Source organism: Mesoplodon mirus (assembly GCF_964341445.2).
Source record: "Mesoplodon mirus genome assembly, chromosome: 7".
Classification (NCBI taxonomy): domain Eukaryota; kingdom Metazoa; phylum Chordata; class Mammalia; order Artiodactyla; family Ziphiidae; genus Mesoplodon; species Mesoplodon mirus.
Window position 1 is genome coordinate 13,886,931 of NC_138983.1, and position 12,268 is coordinate 13,899,198.

Here is a 12,268-nt window from a genome sequence, read left to right on the forward strand (position 1 = left end):
AGAGACCCAACTTGCAGATGCTGTCATGGGAAGGGGGGGTGGGGGTGAGGATGGGAGCTGGATGGGAGTGATGAGTGCAGCAAATGAAGTGAAGCATCAGCATGCAATGAAAGCATTTCAATTGCTCTCCCCTTTAACTATATCAAATGAAAGCCAGTGACGCTAACACCTTTCCATCCCTCACCTACTGAGCCTGTGTAGACTCACTCTATAGGGCTGGTGAGCTCCCTACACCACTGGCTATGATGTCCTTTTGCCCATCTATCCTATGTTCCCAGCCCCACCAAAGGACACTCCTTAGATTCCTGACATTTTTAACACTGGGAAGAGAGGTCAGTTAAAAAAATACATGAAGCTGCTTCTCATTGTGCTTCCTTCTGTGATTAAATATTTCAGCACAAAATCCAGAGTAAACAAACAGAAGTCAAAGTAAATTCAGAAGAACCCTTCAGGGCTTCCCTGGTGGCACAGTGGTTAAGAATCCGCCTACCAATGCAGGGGACACGGGTTCGAGCCCTGGTCCGGGAAGATCCCACATGCCGCGGAGCAACTAAGCCCATGTGCCACCACTACTGAGCCTGCGCTCTAGAGCCCGCGAGCCACAACTACCGAAGCCCGCGTGCCTAGAGTCTGTGCTCTGCAACAAGAGAAGCCACCGCAGTGAGAAGCCCACCCACCGCAACAAAGAGTAGCCCCCGCTCTCCGCAACTAGAAAAAGCTGCGCACAGCAACGAAGACCCAATGCAGCCAAAAATAAGTAACTAAAATAAATAAATTTATAAAAAAGAAGAAACCTTCAAACTGTCAGAGATCACATATGAAAATCAAATAAGGTCTTAATTGCCCCTAGAAGCCAACCAATGCTACCAGGCCCATTCATAGGGCCTACGTCAACATGAAGCCAAAGTAAGAGGCTTCTTGACTCTATAAACACTGCCAGGCTCTTCACAACCATCCCCTGGGGGGGGCCAGCTCTTTAGGACTGAGTTTGTCCTAAGTTCACGCGGTAGGAACCTGGCAGATGACTGGTGGCAGCTGATGAGCCCTATGTTAATTACGTGCCTCTGACAAAGGTTCCCCCCAGAAGCAGCAGCAATCCCCCCCGTTGCCGTTATCCTATATGATGTAACAGGGCCTTTTCTTTAGCTACAAAAGACAGTTTCCCATCTGAAAACCAGCAAGAACTCATGATGTGCAGTGAAAGCCATGGGAAGCGATATGAGAGGCAAGGGCTGGATCAAAGGATTCTTCATACATGGGGCTCCTGACAAGCACCCACAGGCCTGAAATATTTCCCAGAGGATCTTGGCTTGGCAAAAGGAGGGCTGGAGTTACCTTTCAGACTGGGGAAGGGCGTGGTTTTCTCTCGCGCTCCTTTGGTAGGCAGTGTGAGATTTGAAAGACTGAAGCTCGTACTGTGGTTCCGATACAGGCTGCCTGTCCAGGGGAGCGAGTGAGAGCAGTGAGTCAGAGGGATAAAGAATCGGAGCATCATGCTCCAATGACCGTATCATCATCTTCACCCTCCTCCTTTTCAAATGCAACCCCAGAACCTCTGACCTCGCTTAGAAAGGATCACGCCTAACTCGGGGCAAACAAAGGGGCCACTGCCAGGACTGCTCATAACCCAGTAACAACTTTCTCTGACGGCTTCCCGCGATGCTAACATCCAAGTCTCTCCTCTACTGCCGACCCAGCATGAACGCCAGCAGTTAACGCGCTTCCGGTCTGATGCTGGTGCTGTCCCTCCCGGGCTTCTAAAAAACTCACCACCACAATTATCCCCCATGTTGGCTTTCTCCGCCCCCTAGTCTGTCTTTAGTCTTTAAACGACACCACCCCTCATCTCTGGTAATATTCTCTATGCACAAGTCAACGTCACATAGATTTCAAGGCGCGTTCATGAAAAAGTCCTTTCCCAGGCAAAGGAGATATTAGATATATACCCAAATCAAATTTGACCAGAAGATTTCCACAAAATACACGTACAAGTGTATGATTTTTAATATAATGATTACTTTTCAGTTGAACAGCTAGCTGTCTTACCTGAAACAGACTAAAACGTCCAGGTATAAAGGTAATGACTAATCTGTCCCTGTTCTTCATTGACCTCCCCTGAAAATACCTTATTCAGTATCACCCAAACGACCTGATCCGGAGCTTGATAATGCCAGCCCAGCCCTACATCTGAAGCTCTAAGCCGTATCTGCCGTGGTCAGGCCCTGCTGGAGCGAAGACGGGACAGAAGCGGGAGAGAGCTGAAGGCACTTACTGGCAAAAGACATGATGCCCCCGAAGCCCTCAGTGCTGTTGTTGGAGACGGTGGAGGTGGGCGAGCTCGCTCGAGAGTCTGACTCTGCATCTGAGTCACTTGCCAGTTTCAAGCTGTTGGGCCGCAGCAGCTTTTGAGCCCTTGAATGCACAGTGGCACCTATAAGCCCCAGGCAGGGGTACCTAATCTTGGGCGTGTGGGCCTGATGCTACACTGCGGTCACCTCTCCCTCCCCACAATTTCTAAATGCCTAGATCAAAGCATGACCCTCTGGGGACGCAGGACCATGAGAGCCTTCAGACTGCTCAGACTTTCTGGTTAACCCTCGCCCAGGGTCCACTGTAGTGAGGTCCTTCAGTCACCCATCTAGAAGGCAACCCCAGGCTCTCACCGATTGCCACTGACATGTTGGCTGAATCGGGGAGTGTAACTTTCCCCCTGCTCATCATCATCTTCCTCAGGGGGAAAGCCATACTGGGGCTCGAAGTACGGATTGTCATAGGTTCGCCGGCGCACTGACCCCTCTCCAGTTTCTGTCTGATGCCTGTCCACGTTCGCTTTGCCAATGCTGGGAGGCACGCTGGGGAGGGACTTGGAGACGCCTACTGCTGCCTTATCATCCATCTCCATTGAGTCGGCAGGTTCCTAGGGGACATATTAAATAGAAAGGAGTCACCTGGTGCCCTGTGATGCCTTCCTATGTTCTCAGTTCAAGCCAGGCCTGTCAGGTCCCTCGCCTAAGGGGTATGTGAGAAAAGATCTTTGTTATACCCCTGTTCTCTATCTCCACAAATTATGCAAAGGGCATCTCGGCTAACCCCTGAACAAAGCTGGATGTCCTTCTGGGGTCAAACTGTATCTCGCAGGCTCTAAACTATAGGCTCTACGGAGAGGAAGAAGGGGGAAATGTGGAGAAAGTAGCAAGTGAGTAGCTTCATCCTAGCTTTCCTAACAGAGCTGAGGCCCCCGTCCCCAGTAACCGTCCTCACTCATCCCCTCCTCCAGGTCCTCACGTACAGAACTGGCTCCACGGATAACGGTGCTGGAGCTGGAACGCAGAGGGAGGCTTTCCTGAGAGTTCTCGCTGTCTGGGCCACGTTCCTCTGCTTCCTTCTGGCTCTGCAGCTCATCAATAGCTACCTCACTGGCATCCCCCAGCGCCGCGTGTGTCAGAGGATCCACGTCTGCCAAAACCCAAGGATTATATGTATGGCTGATTCACTTTGCTGTACAGTAGAAACTAATACAACATAGTAAATCAACTATACTCCAAGGACTTCCCTGGTTGCTCAGTGGTTAAGAATCCCCCTGCCAATGCAGGGGACATGGGTTCAATCCCTGGTCCGGGAAGATCCCACATGCCACGGAGCAGCTAAGCCCGTGTGCCCACGACTACTGAGCCTGAGCTCTAGAGCCCGCGAGCCACAACTACTGAGCTCGCGTGCTGCAACTACTGAAGCCTGTGCGCCTAGAGCCCATGCTCCGCGACAAGAGAAGCCACCGCAATGAGAAGCCCACGCACCGCAACGAAGAGTAGCCCCCACTCGCCGTAACTAGAGAAAGCCCGCGTGCAGCAACAAAGACCCAACGCAGCCAAAAAGATAAAATAAAATAAAAAATAAAAAAAGCTATACTCCAATTAAAAATTAATTAAAAAAATTTTTTAATTAAAAAAAAAACAAGGATGGCAGGTACAGATCATACCATCACAGAACCCCAAACCCTGTCCCAAGCTGGCCAATTTCTCCAAGTACACTTACTAGGAGTATCACCATTGATGTCACATTTCATCATCTCACTGACAAAGTCACCAAGGGAAGAGTAAGAAGAGCTTGAGTCGTCATAATCCATACTATCGCTGCCGCTGCAGAGTGAAGAGAAAAAAAATAAAACAGAAAGAAGGGGCAGGGAGAAGAATCAGCCATCAGCTTTACGAAACATAAACAGAGGAGCACCCTTAACTCAAGGCCAGGGAGCCAGATAAAATAAGGAAACTAACACGGAACAATCAACTAAAATATAGCCCAAGGCTTCAGGGACTGATGTCTAAATCCTATGAAATTCTGCAATTGCGCTAAATGACGGCTAGCAAGAGCCTCTTAGACTTCAAGAACTGTCTTGCTGCTGTAGGGGGCCGCTCACCTGTCGTCAGTGGGGTCAGAGTCAGAGTCGTGCTCCGGCGGCCCGCTCAGCGCCTCGGCCAGATGGGAGCTGCTGTCATACACTCGATAGTGGACAGGCTGCAGCTGGTGGGTGTACCACTTCGGCTTGTCGCCTATCAGGGCTGGATCGAACGTGTCTACCCACGGAGGAAAGAAGGAGAGAGTCAGCAAGAAGGGAGAAAAGCAAGCAAAACCTCAAAGAAAGGGAGGAGAAAGTCTAAAGCAAAATCAGAATGGCAGGGGCAGGTGGAAGATTAGAAAGGGAAAAAGCAAAGGGAAGAGCCATCAGGAGGACAAACGCAGAAGGTGGGGCAAAGCAGAGGTAGGTGGACTCACTGTTGTGAATCCGCTGAAAGGCATAGTTGGTGGGGTTGAGGATCCATTCTCCAAAGTACTCCACAGCCTGAGTCCTGGCCAGTTTCTCAGCAAAAGGAGTCTGCCGGGGACGTGAGGCTAGAAAGGAGCCAGCTTGGAAAGCTACCACGGGCCGGGGGAAGAGACGCAGGGTACGTGTGTGCATCTGAAAGCCCTGCAGCACGTTGGGGGAGTTGAAGAAACGGACCATGGCCACTCTGGGGAAGAAGGGGATGGTGAGATGACCCGAGTCCCTCGCCCTGCACAGCAAGGATCCCTACGATCCAAGGCCTCAGACCACCTCCCACAGTCATCATTTAACGGGCTTCCAACAGCAAGCGGAGAGGTAGCTTAAAGAATCATCAATCCCCTTCTTCATACAAGGTCTAAGAGGCCTGAGAGTATGATTATTTCTTCTGTTTGCTTTTACTAAGGTGGCAAATGTAACCAAATATTATATACATTGTATACATAAAGAACCTCTGGCTCAGGGAAGTAATCTGCCCCAAGGTCACTGAGTGAGCAGAGACCAATTTAAGAGCTTGTGACTGTGGGGATGGCTTGGCTGTACCTGGTTGCGACATCCACAGAATCCACATCGTTGCCATAGATGAGTGGGTTGAATTCAGTGGAAGGTGTGGACTGCAGGTCATTAGAAGGCCTTCCCAAGAGAAGAGGGATCTCCTGGCCTTCGTGGAATTTCTCCAGATTGAGGATGGGCTGGGTGTTGAGACTCATGCTGGCGAGGGCCTGCGGAACAATAAGAAGTCCCTCAGAGAAGGCAGATTTCTGGGGCAGCCAGCCAATCTCAATTCCTAGAAAAGAACCTTCATCTTTGAAACAAAAATCCAAATATTTTAACCTCTAGAAAACAATCTGAATTTTGAAATCTTCAGCTTAAGCCCATCTGACTCAAGGCAACTTGATCAAACCTGAAGTCCGAGGCAACAGTTTTCAAATTTGTTTTAGCTACAAAATCTTGTTTTTCAATTGAAATCTATGTAGAAATATCAACAATCGAAACATGTAAACGTAAAGCTTCTCTGAAGGACATACGGAACCCAGAGCCTCATATGCTCGGGGGTCCCAACCTAAATCAACCCTCAGAGGCTCCACGGGGCAGTCTGAAAACCACTCGTCTAGCCCAGCAGTGTTTCTGAAATGTTAATGAGCATAGGCATCGCCTGGGGATGTTGTCACACTGCAGATTCTGATTCAATATACCTGAGGTGATTCTGCCCTTTTAACAAGCCCAGGCGATGCTAATGCTGCTGGTTCATGGACCACACTTTTGAGTAACAGGGGTCAGAATACAGGATCTGTGAGCCCCAAAATCTTAGCTCCTACAAACATTTAAACTCCAGTATCATATATCAACCTCTCCATCTCATTAGTCATACTAAAGCAGTCATCAAGAATGAAAAACACAGCAAAGGAAGACAGCTAGAGAACTTTCTGAACTTGTGATCCTCACCAGACTCTGCAGTAACAAGATATCATATTACATTAGTGATGAAGCAAGTGAAAAAGAGAGAGGGATAATACAAAATCACCCATTTATATCCAAACAGATTTCACCTAGAGGCATTTTTCTTCTTTTTTAAAAAAACTTATTTATTTATTTATTTATTTCTGGCTGCGTTGGGTCTTCATTGTCGCGTGCTGGCTTTCTCTAGCTGCAGTGAGTGGGGGCTACTCTTTGTGGCGGTGCGCAGGCTTCTCATTGCGGTGGCTTCTCTTGTTGCTGAGCACGGGCTCTAGGCGCACAGGCTTCAGTAGCTGTGGCACGCAGGCTCAGCAGTTGTGGCTCGTGGGCTCTAGAGCTCAGGCTCAGTCGTTGTGGCACACGGGCTTAGGTGCTCCATGGCACGTGGGATCTTCCCGGACCAGGGCTCGAACCCGCATCCCCTGCATAGGCAGGCGGATTCTTAACCCCCGCACCACCAGGGAAATCCCCACCTAGAGGTATTTCTAAGAACTGAGACAACACAGAGAGAGATTCCTGAAGACCCCTCAAATGACAGATTCCTAAAAAGAAATACAGAGCTATCTACTGGTGGTCCTACACGACACACAGAGCAGCGCGGAGGACCAGGGCCTCATCACACTTTACCTTCAGGTACTGTGTTCAGCATGCAGAAGAAGAAGAAAATCAATCAATGAAGAATGTATTTAAGGGTTTACTCAAAGAAAGGAATTTTTGAAGAAATGATTCTATAGGGACCAGAGATCAATTCAAGAGGAAAACATAAAAGGAGCCAGATTATCCAAACTACTAACTCCCTCCTGTAACACTGACAGAATGCTCCAAGGCCATTAGGAATGGCAGATGGGACAAGAAGCAGAAAGTGAAGGGTTGTTTTATACAGCATTACAAGGATTAGAGGGTGGGAGGGGGCATACAATGAATTAAAAGGAATCTAAGAAGCCCTTTTGGAGATTCACCCTGCAACCCAGAAATGGGATACATCTCTTTTTAAGCCCACCCAAGGCTAAGAAAATCTACTCCACTTGAAGTCTGAAAGGAAACTGGCTCTTACAATAACAGCTGTCCGCCTACAGCAGTCCTAGAGCTGTTACTGCTCCCCTTCCTCTTCTTCATTCTTCACTTACCTGTTTTAAATGTTTTTTCAGCTCTAATGATTCTGGTTCTGGAAGGATAGGTAGCACTTCTGCATTGGTGGGGGCAATCACCTGCCCCAGAAGAGAGATAAAAGGCATGACCTTAGAATTAGTTGCTCCAAAGCTTCTCTTACATAAAGGTAAGTAATAAGAATAGGAGGTTATATATACGGTATTATTATATATATGCAAACACATATATTATATACACACGTATAAAATACACACATACACACGTATATGACACATATACACACCTGAAAGGAAATATTATACCTAAATGTTATTGGTGACTATCTCTAGATAATAGGATCATAGTTTTTATTGACTTCTTTATACTTATTTGCATCTTCTAAAGTTTTACAATGAACACATATAAGGGCTACCTACCAAAGTTTGAATGTACTCACACTGCGGAATGTTAATATACTTTTTAAAGTCTGCAGTTTCTTACTAGAAACTACACTCCCAGAAAGCCATTAGATGACCTACACCATATGTAAGAATCCTGCAACCACAACTGCCCTACTGCTCTTGGAAGATGTGGGGAAGCATTTAACTCCAGCAAAACTAAATCTTATAATTCTTTGAGTCCTAACCAAGGGCTTATTAAGCCAATAAAGTAAAAGCAGCATTTTTTAAAAAGTTGTTTCAATGAGTCTCATAACGGCAATCCCCCACAAACTTAGGAACTTCCTGGGAGTAATCTAGAAAAACAGAACACAATCCTATTCTAGACCCTACGATGCCTCAGCCAAGAGCCTCACCCTACTGCTGTCCAGATCCACTAGCCATACATCATCAGGCATTTTGAAGTCCAGTTTGTAGAGGAAGAAGCTGGCAGGGACCCCGATGATGTACGGTGTTGGAGCCAACAGCAGCTGTGGAAGAGACAAGAAACAAAACCAAACTCTACTGCGATCACATATGGAGTCAAGATTTTTTTTTTTTTTTTTCTTTTTGCGATATGCGGGCCTCTCACTGCTGTGGCCTCTCCCGTTGTGGAGCACAGGCTCCGGACGCGCAGGCTCGGCGGCCATGGCTCACGGGCCCAGCCGCTCCGCAGCATGTGGGATCCTCCCGGACCGGGGCACGAACCCGTGTCCCCTGCATCGGCAGGCGGACTCTCAACCACTGCGCCACCAGGGAAGCCCGAGTCACGATTTTTCTAGATAAGGAAAACGCAGGTCCACAATCCCTCTTCCCAATCCTCGAAGGTAGATGTGTTTCAAAGTTCAGACGTTTTCAGATTTTAGAAAAGGAACAGTGCATATTCTACATACGATGTAGCACGTGCAGTGGTGTAGCCAGCAGCCTATAATCGTTATATTAACTGTGATAAATAAAAAACATAAATAGCATAGGTTCTGCCAGCAGACGGGTTCAGAGTTTGTAGACAAATGAGTTATAACAAGGAATTCAGGACGAGTACTGATTTACAACGTCTCTGGGCATCGAGCCTTCGCCCTCAGAGCTGGACAGAGTTAGAACAGAGGTGACAAAGCCAGAAGACACCTTGAGACTCACCTGTTCTGCGGACGCCATGCAGGTGGGCAGCAGTGGGATAACAGGAAACATATACTCCAAGGGATAAATCATTGCCACAAATGCCATCACAGACATGGAGAGTGCATTGTAGTCTCGGGACTGCAGCACCACCTGTAACGAGCCACACCACAAGGGTTTTACCCGACAGGAGAAGGTTTGTGAGAAAACAGCTTCCCACACTACAATGTAGCTCCTGCTTCACCAAGCCTACGGCTCTGGAGGCTTAGTTTCCACACTTATCACTGCCTCACACCCCACCCTGTCTGCCGCCTCCCAGCGCAAGCACTGCAATCATTCTCCCTTGAATCTCTCCTTTGTCATCCTAGTTCTTGTACCCCCAAATCCCACGGTCACTCATTGGAACAGAACGACTGAAATTTTCAGAGAATTAGGCTGGTATAGTTAAGGAGAATTCAAATGAGTGTCAAGCCCTCTGAATATATCCCACACGATACTAGTACCTTAATTCAACCCACACCAACTGAGTACCTGTTGTATACCTGGTATCGTGTTATCTCCTGGAGACAAAATGATGCAAAAGATGTAGTCCCTATCCTCAGAGAACTCATGGGTCTAGCCTCTGCCACATTTCAAAGCCCTTTCCCTAGAACAGTCTAGAAAGCTGGCCCTCTCACCTTGTGCTCTAACAGGATGCAGGTTAGCACCTGAAGACAGGCATCCACACCCAGAAGTTCCAAGGGAAGGTGCAGTGGGAAATCCACTAGGGTGAATCGAGAGGGGTCTGGAAGAGCAAAGGTCAGAGCTTGCTGGAGCTCCTGGGGCAGGACCTCAATGTCCACTCGCTTCTGCCCTGAGACGGGTACTGGGGAGTGCAGCAATCGATAGATCCAGGCCTCAATCTCTCGAAGGTCGTGCAGAAGGGCACTGGACTTCTCCTCCACTAACAGCGATCCAGTAAAGATGCGCCACATGGTGTCCCTGAGCAGCAGACAGCAGGAAACAGACACATAAGCGCTAGGAGCTGACATCCCACTGCAGCCCAACGTAACCATAGAGGCTCTAGTGACAGAAACTGGAGAAGCCCACCCTTTGGTCTCAGCTAGGATCACAGGGCATACCTACGAATAATGACAAGTGCAAAAATGTATACATAGCAAGACTTATTGTCCTGCCCATCGTGAAACACCAAATTCCTCAGCATCACTCCAAACACGATTATGGAAGGAAGCCTAACTCTGCAGTAGTCTTTTGCTTAGCACGGACTAACACAAAGTGCTTAAGGAGGTCTGAAGGACTTCAGGCTTTAGAGGAAAATTCCTACGCCCCTCACAAGCCAGTTACACCTCAACTCTAGACGCCTCCCCTCTCTCCTGAGCATCAGCAGCGAACCGTACCTTTGTATGCCTCGAGGGATGCCCAGTTTCTTGCCCAGCAGTCGCTCACTACAGCAGTCCACCAGACGTTTGAGGGTGTACAGACACTCTCGGAAGGTGGAGAAGAAGGGGTAATGGCTGAGCACACACAGGGACGTCAGAGTGCTGTTGCGGGAACGGCTCTCCGCCTTGGCCCGGCGTTTGCCCCGAGGAGACTGGTTCACATCCGGGGTAGAGTCGGCACGGGGAGGCTGCAGGGATGGGCCACTCTCCGAGCTCTCGGTGCCAACCTCTTCTGAGATGCAGGTGGCATGGGGTCCTTCCTTCCCACGGGACCCTGCCCCGGCCTCCCCCTTTTCCTTAGGCATGCGCTTTTGGAAGGAGCGGTAGAAGTTAACACAGATGCCATAACGCGTGACTCCGGTGTCCTTGTCGGTGAGAGTGAAGACAAAAGAGGTGTCCTCGCGCAGGCTCATGCGCCGTTGTCGCACACTCAGGCAGCCCTCCGGCTGGCAGAAGAACACGACATCCGGGGGCAGGGGAAACTCGGCGTGATCCTCTAACGGGTATCGCCGTAGCAATTCTGGAGTCTGGGCCACGCTATCACTGCTCGGGTGCCTGGAGAACAGAAAGACAAATTCAGCAGCCTCAAGGGACAGAACGCTCTTTCAAATTTTAACCACAGTCAAGAAATAAATGCTCTTTTGGATAAAGAAACCTAGCTGCAGGACCTTGGAAAACATGCCACATTTAGCTGTAGGCTAAATGAGGTCTGTGCTGCCATGAAGATGCCCACCCTGAAATAAAAGGAAAATGGCGACAATAAAATGATCACTAACACCTTGAGATGACTAGCATCTTTCTTTTTTTGCAGTACACGGGCCTCTCACTGCTGTGGCCTCTCCCGTTGCGGAGCACAGGCTCTGGACATGCAGGCTCAGCGGCCATGGCTCACAGGCCCAGCCGCTCTACAGCATGTGGGATCCTCCCGGACCGGGGCACGAACCCGCGTCCCCTGCATCGGCAGGCGGACTCTCAACCACTGTGCCACCAGGGAAGCCCCATAGCATCTTTCAAGGTGTGTTAGCTAATGAATTCCCAAAAGAGCACATGTAGAGAGAGAAGGAGCACAATGTACTTTTCCTTTGTACAAAATAAGGAAACTGAAGTGTATAGAGTATATTTGCTTAAAATATATCACAAAGATGCTAGTTAAGAGCAGAGTTTTGGTCTGTCTCTGTTCCTCCAGGCCAACACTCTCAATCTACCTGTTTTGTTTCCCTTACTGGCAGCAAGGTTCCCATCAGGGTGAAATAAAAGAAGAATGAGATATGCAGGGCTTCCCTGGTGGTCCAGTGGTTAAGACTCCGTGCTTCCAATGCAGGGGGCAAGGGTTCAATCCCTGGTCAGGGAACTAAGATCCCATGTGCCACATGGTGTGGCCGGCGGGGGGGTGGTCGGGGGGGCGGGGAGAAGAATGAGATATGCAAAGCAACGTGGAAATGGGGAAGGGAAATCATCACAGATTTTGCGGGATCCCAGATGACAAGACAAAAATCAGTCGCTTCTTGGTTACCTGGCCCCTACGATCACTAGGTAGTCAAGTAACCGAGGACAGGACTTCTTCTTTTGCACCATGGTTCCGATTCATCAGTTCATCTCAGAGAAACTTCAAGGCACCAAGCATGGAATCAATGTTCCCAGGAGGAATTCTGATATTATCTGAAAATCCAAGTCTAATAGGAAAAAAGTACTGATAAGATCCATTGCTGTGCCTAAGGGACTCATCCCTCTCAGCTTCATCCCAGCCAGGGACATAGGTCAGAAGATCTTCCATTTTAGTACTAAAGATAGGAGAACATGACACTTTTCCTAGCCTAGAGCTCTGTCCAGGCTTATGAGCTCACAGAGTCAAATGTCAAGAAGTAGGATAAATAATGGCTCACCTCTCCGTCCCTACAAACCAGCTCATTTCC

General features: G+C 48.7%; 1 protein-coding gene across 37 annotated transcripts in view; it reads right to left on the bottom strand.

The window, feature by feature from the left end:
- Positions 1–12,268, bottom strand: part of MADD (MAP kinase activating death domain) — a 40,879-nt gene that overhangs the window by 24,335 nt on the left and 4,276 nt on the right. For 20 of the 37 annotated variants that reach the window (XM_082628559.1, XM_082628574.1, XM_082628590.1 and 17 more), the window contains exons 2-15: positions 11,869–12,028; positions 10,314–10,910; positions 9,594–9,897; positions 8,938–9,069; positions 8,178–8,291; positions 7,402–7,482; positions 5,360–5,538; positions 4,771–5,006; positions 4,415–4,571; positions 4,033–4,136; positions 3,290–3,456; positions 2,664–2,917; positions 2,273–2,412; positions 1,336–1,437 (exon numbers count right to left, since the gene is read on the bottom strand). In XM_082628559.1, the coding sequence (XP_082484685.1) occupies positions 1,336–1,437; positions 2,273–2,412; positions 2,664–2,917; positions 3,290–3,456; positions 4,033–4,136; positions 4,415–4,571; positions 4,771–5,006; positions 5,360–5,538; positions 7,402–7,482; positions 8,178–8,291; positions 8,938–9,069; positions 9,594–9,897; positions 10,314–10,910; positions 11,869–11,930 (2,629 nt within the window). In that variant the 5' untranslated portion in view covers positions 11,931–12,028. The remainder of the gene's footprint in view (positions 1–1,335; positions 1,438–2,272; positions 2,413–2,663; positions 2,918–3,289; positions 3,457–4,032; positions 4,137–4,414; positions 4,572–4,770; positions 5,007–5,359; positions 5,539–7,401; positions 7,483–8,177; positions 8,292–8,937; positions 9,070–9,593; positions 9,898–10,313; positions 10,911–11,868; positions 12,029–12,268) is intronic. The other 17 variants (XM_082628573.1, XM_082628581.1, XM_082628567.1 and 14 more) reach the window with 1 other exon arrangement.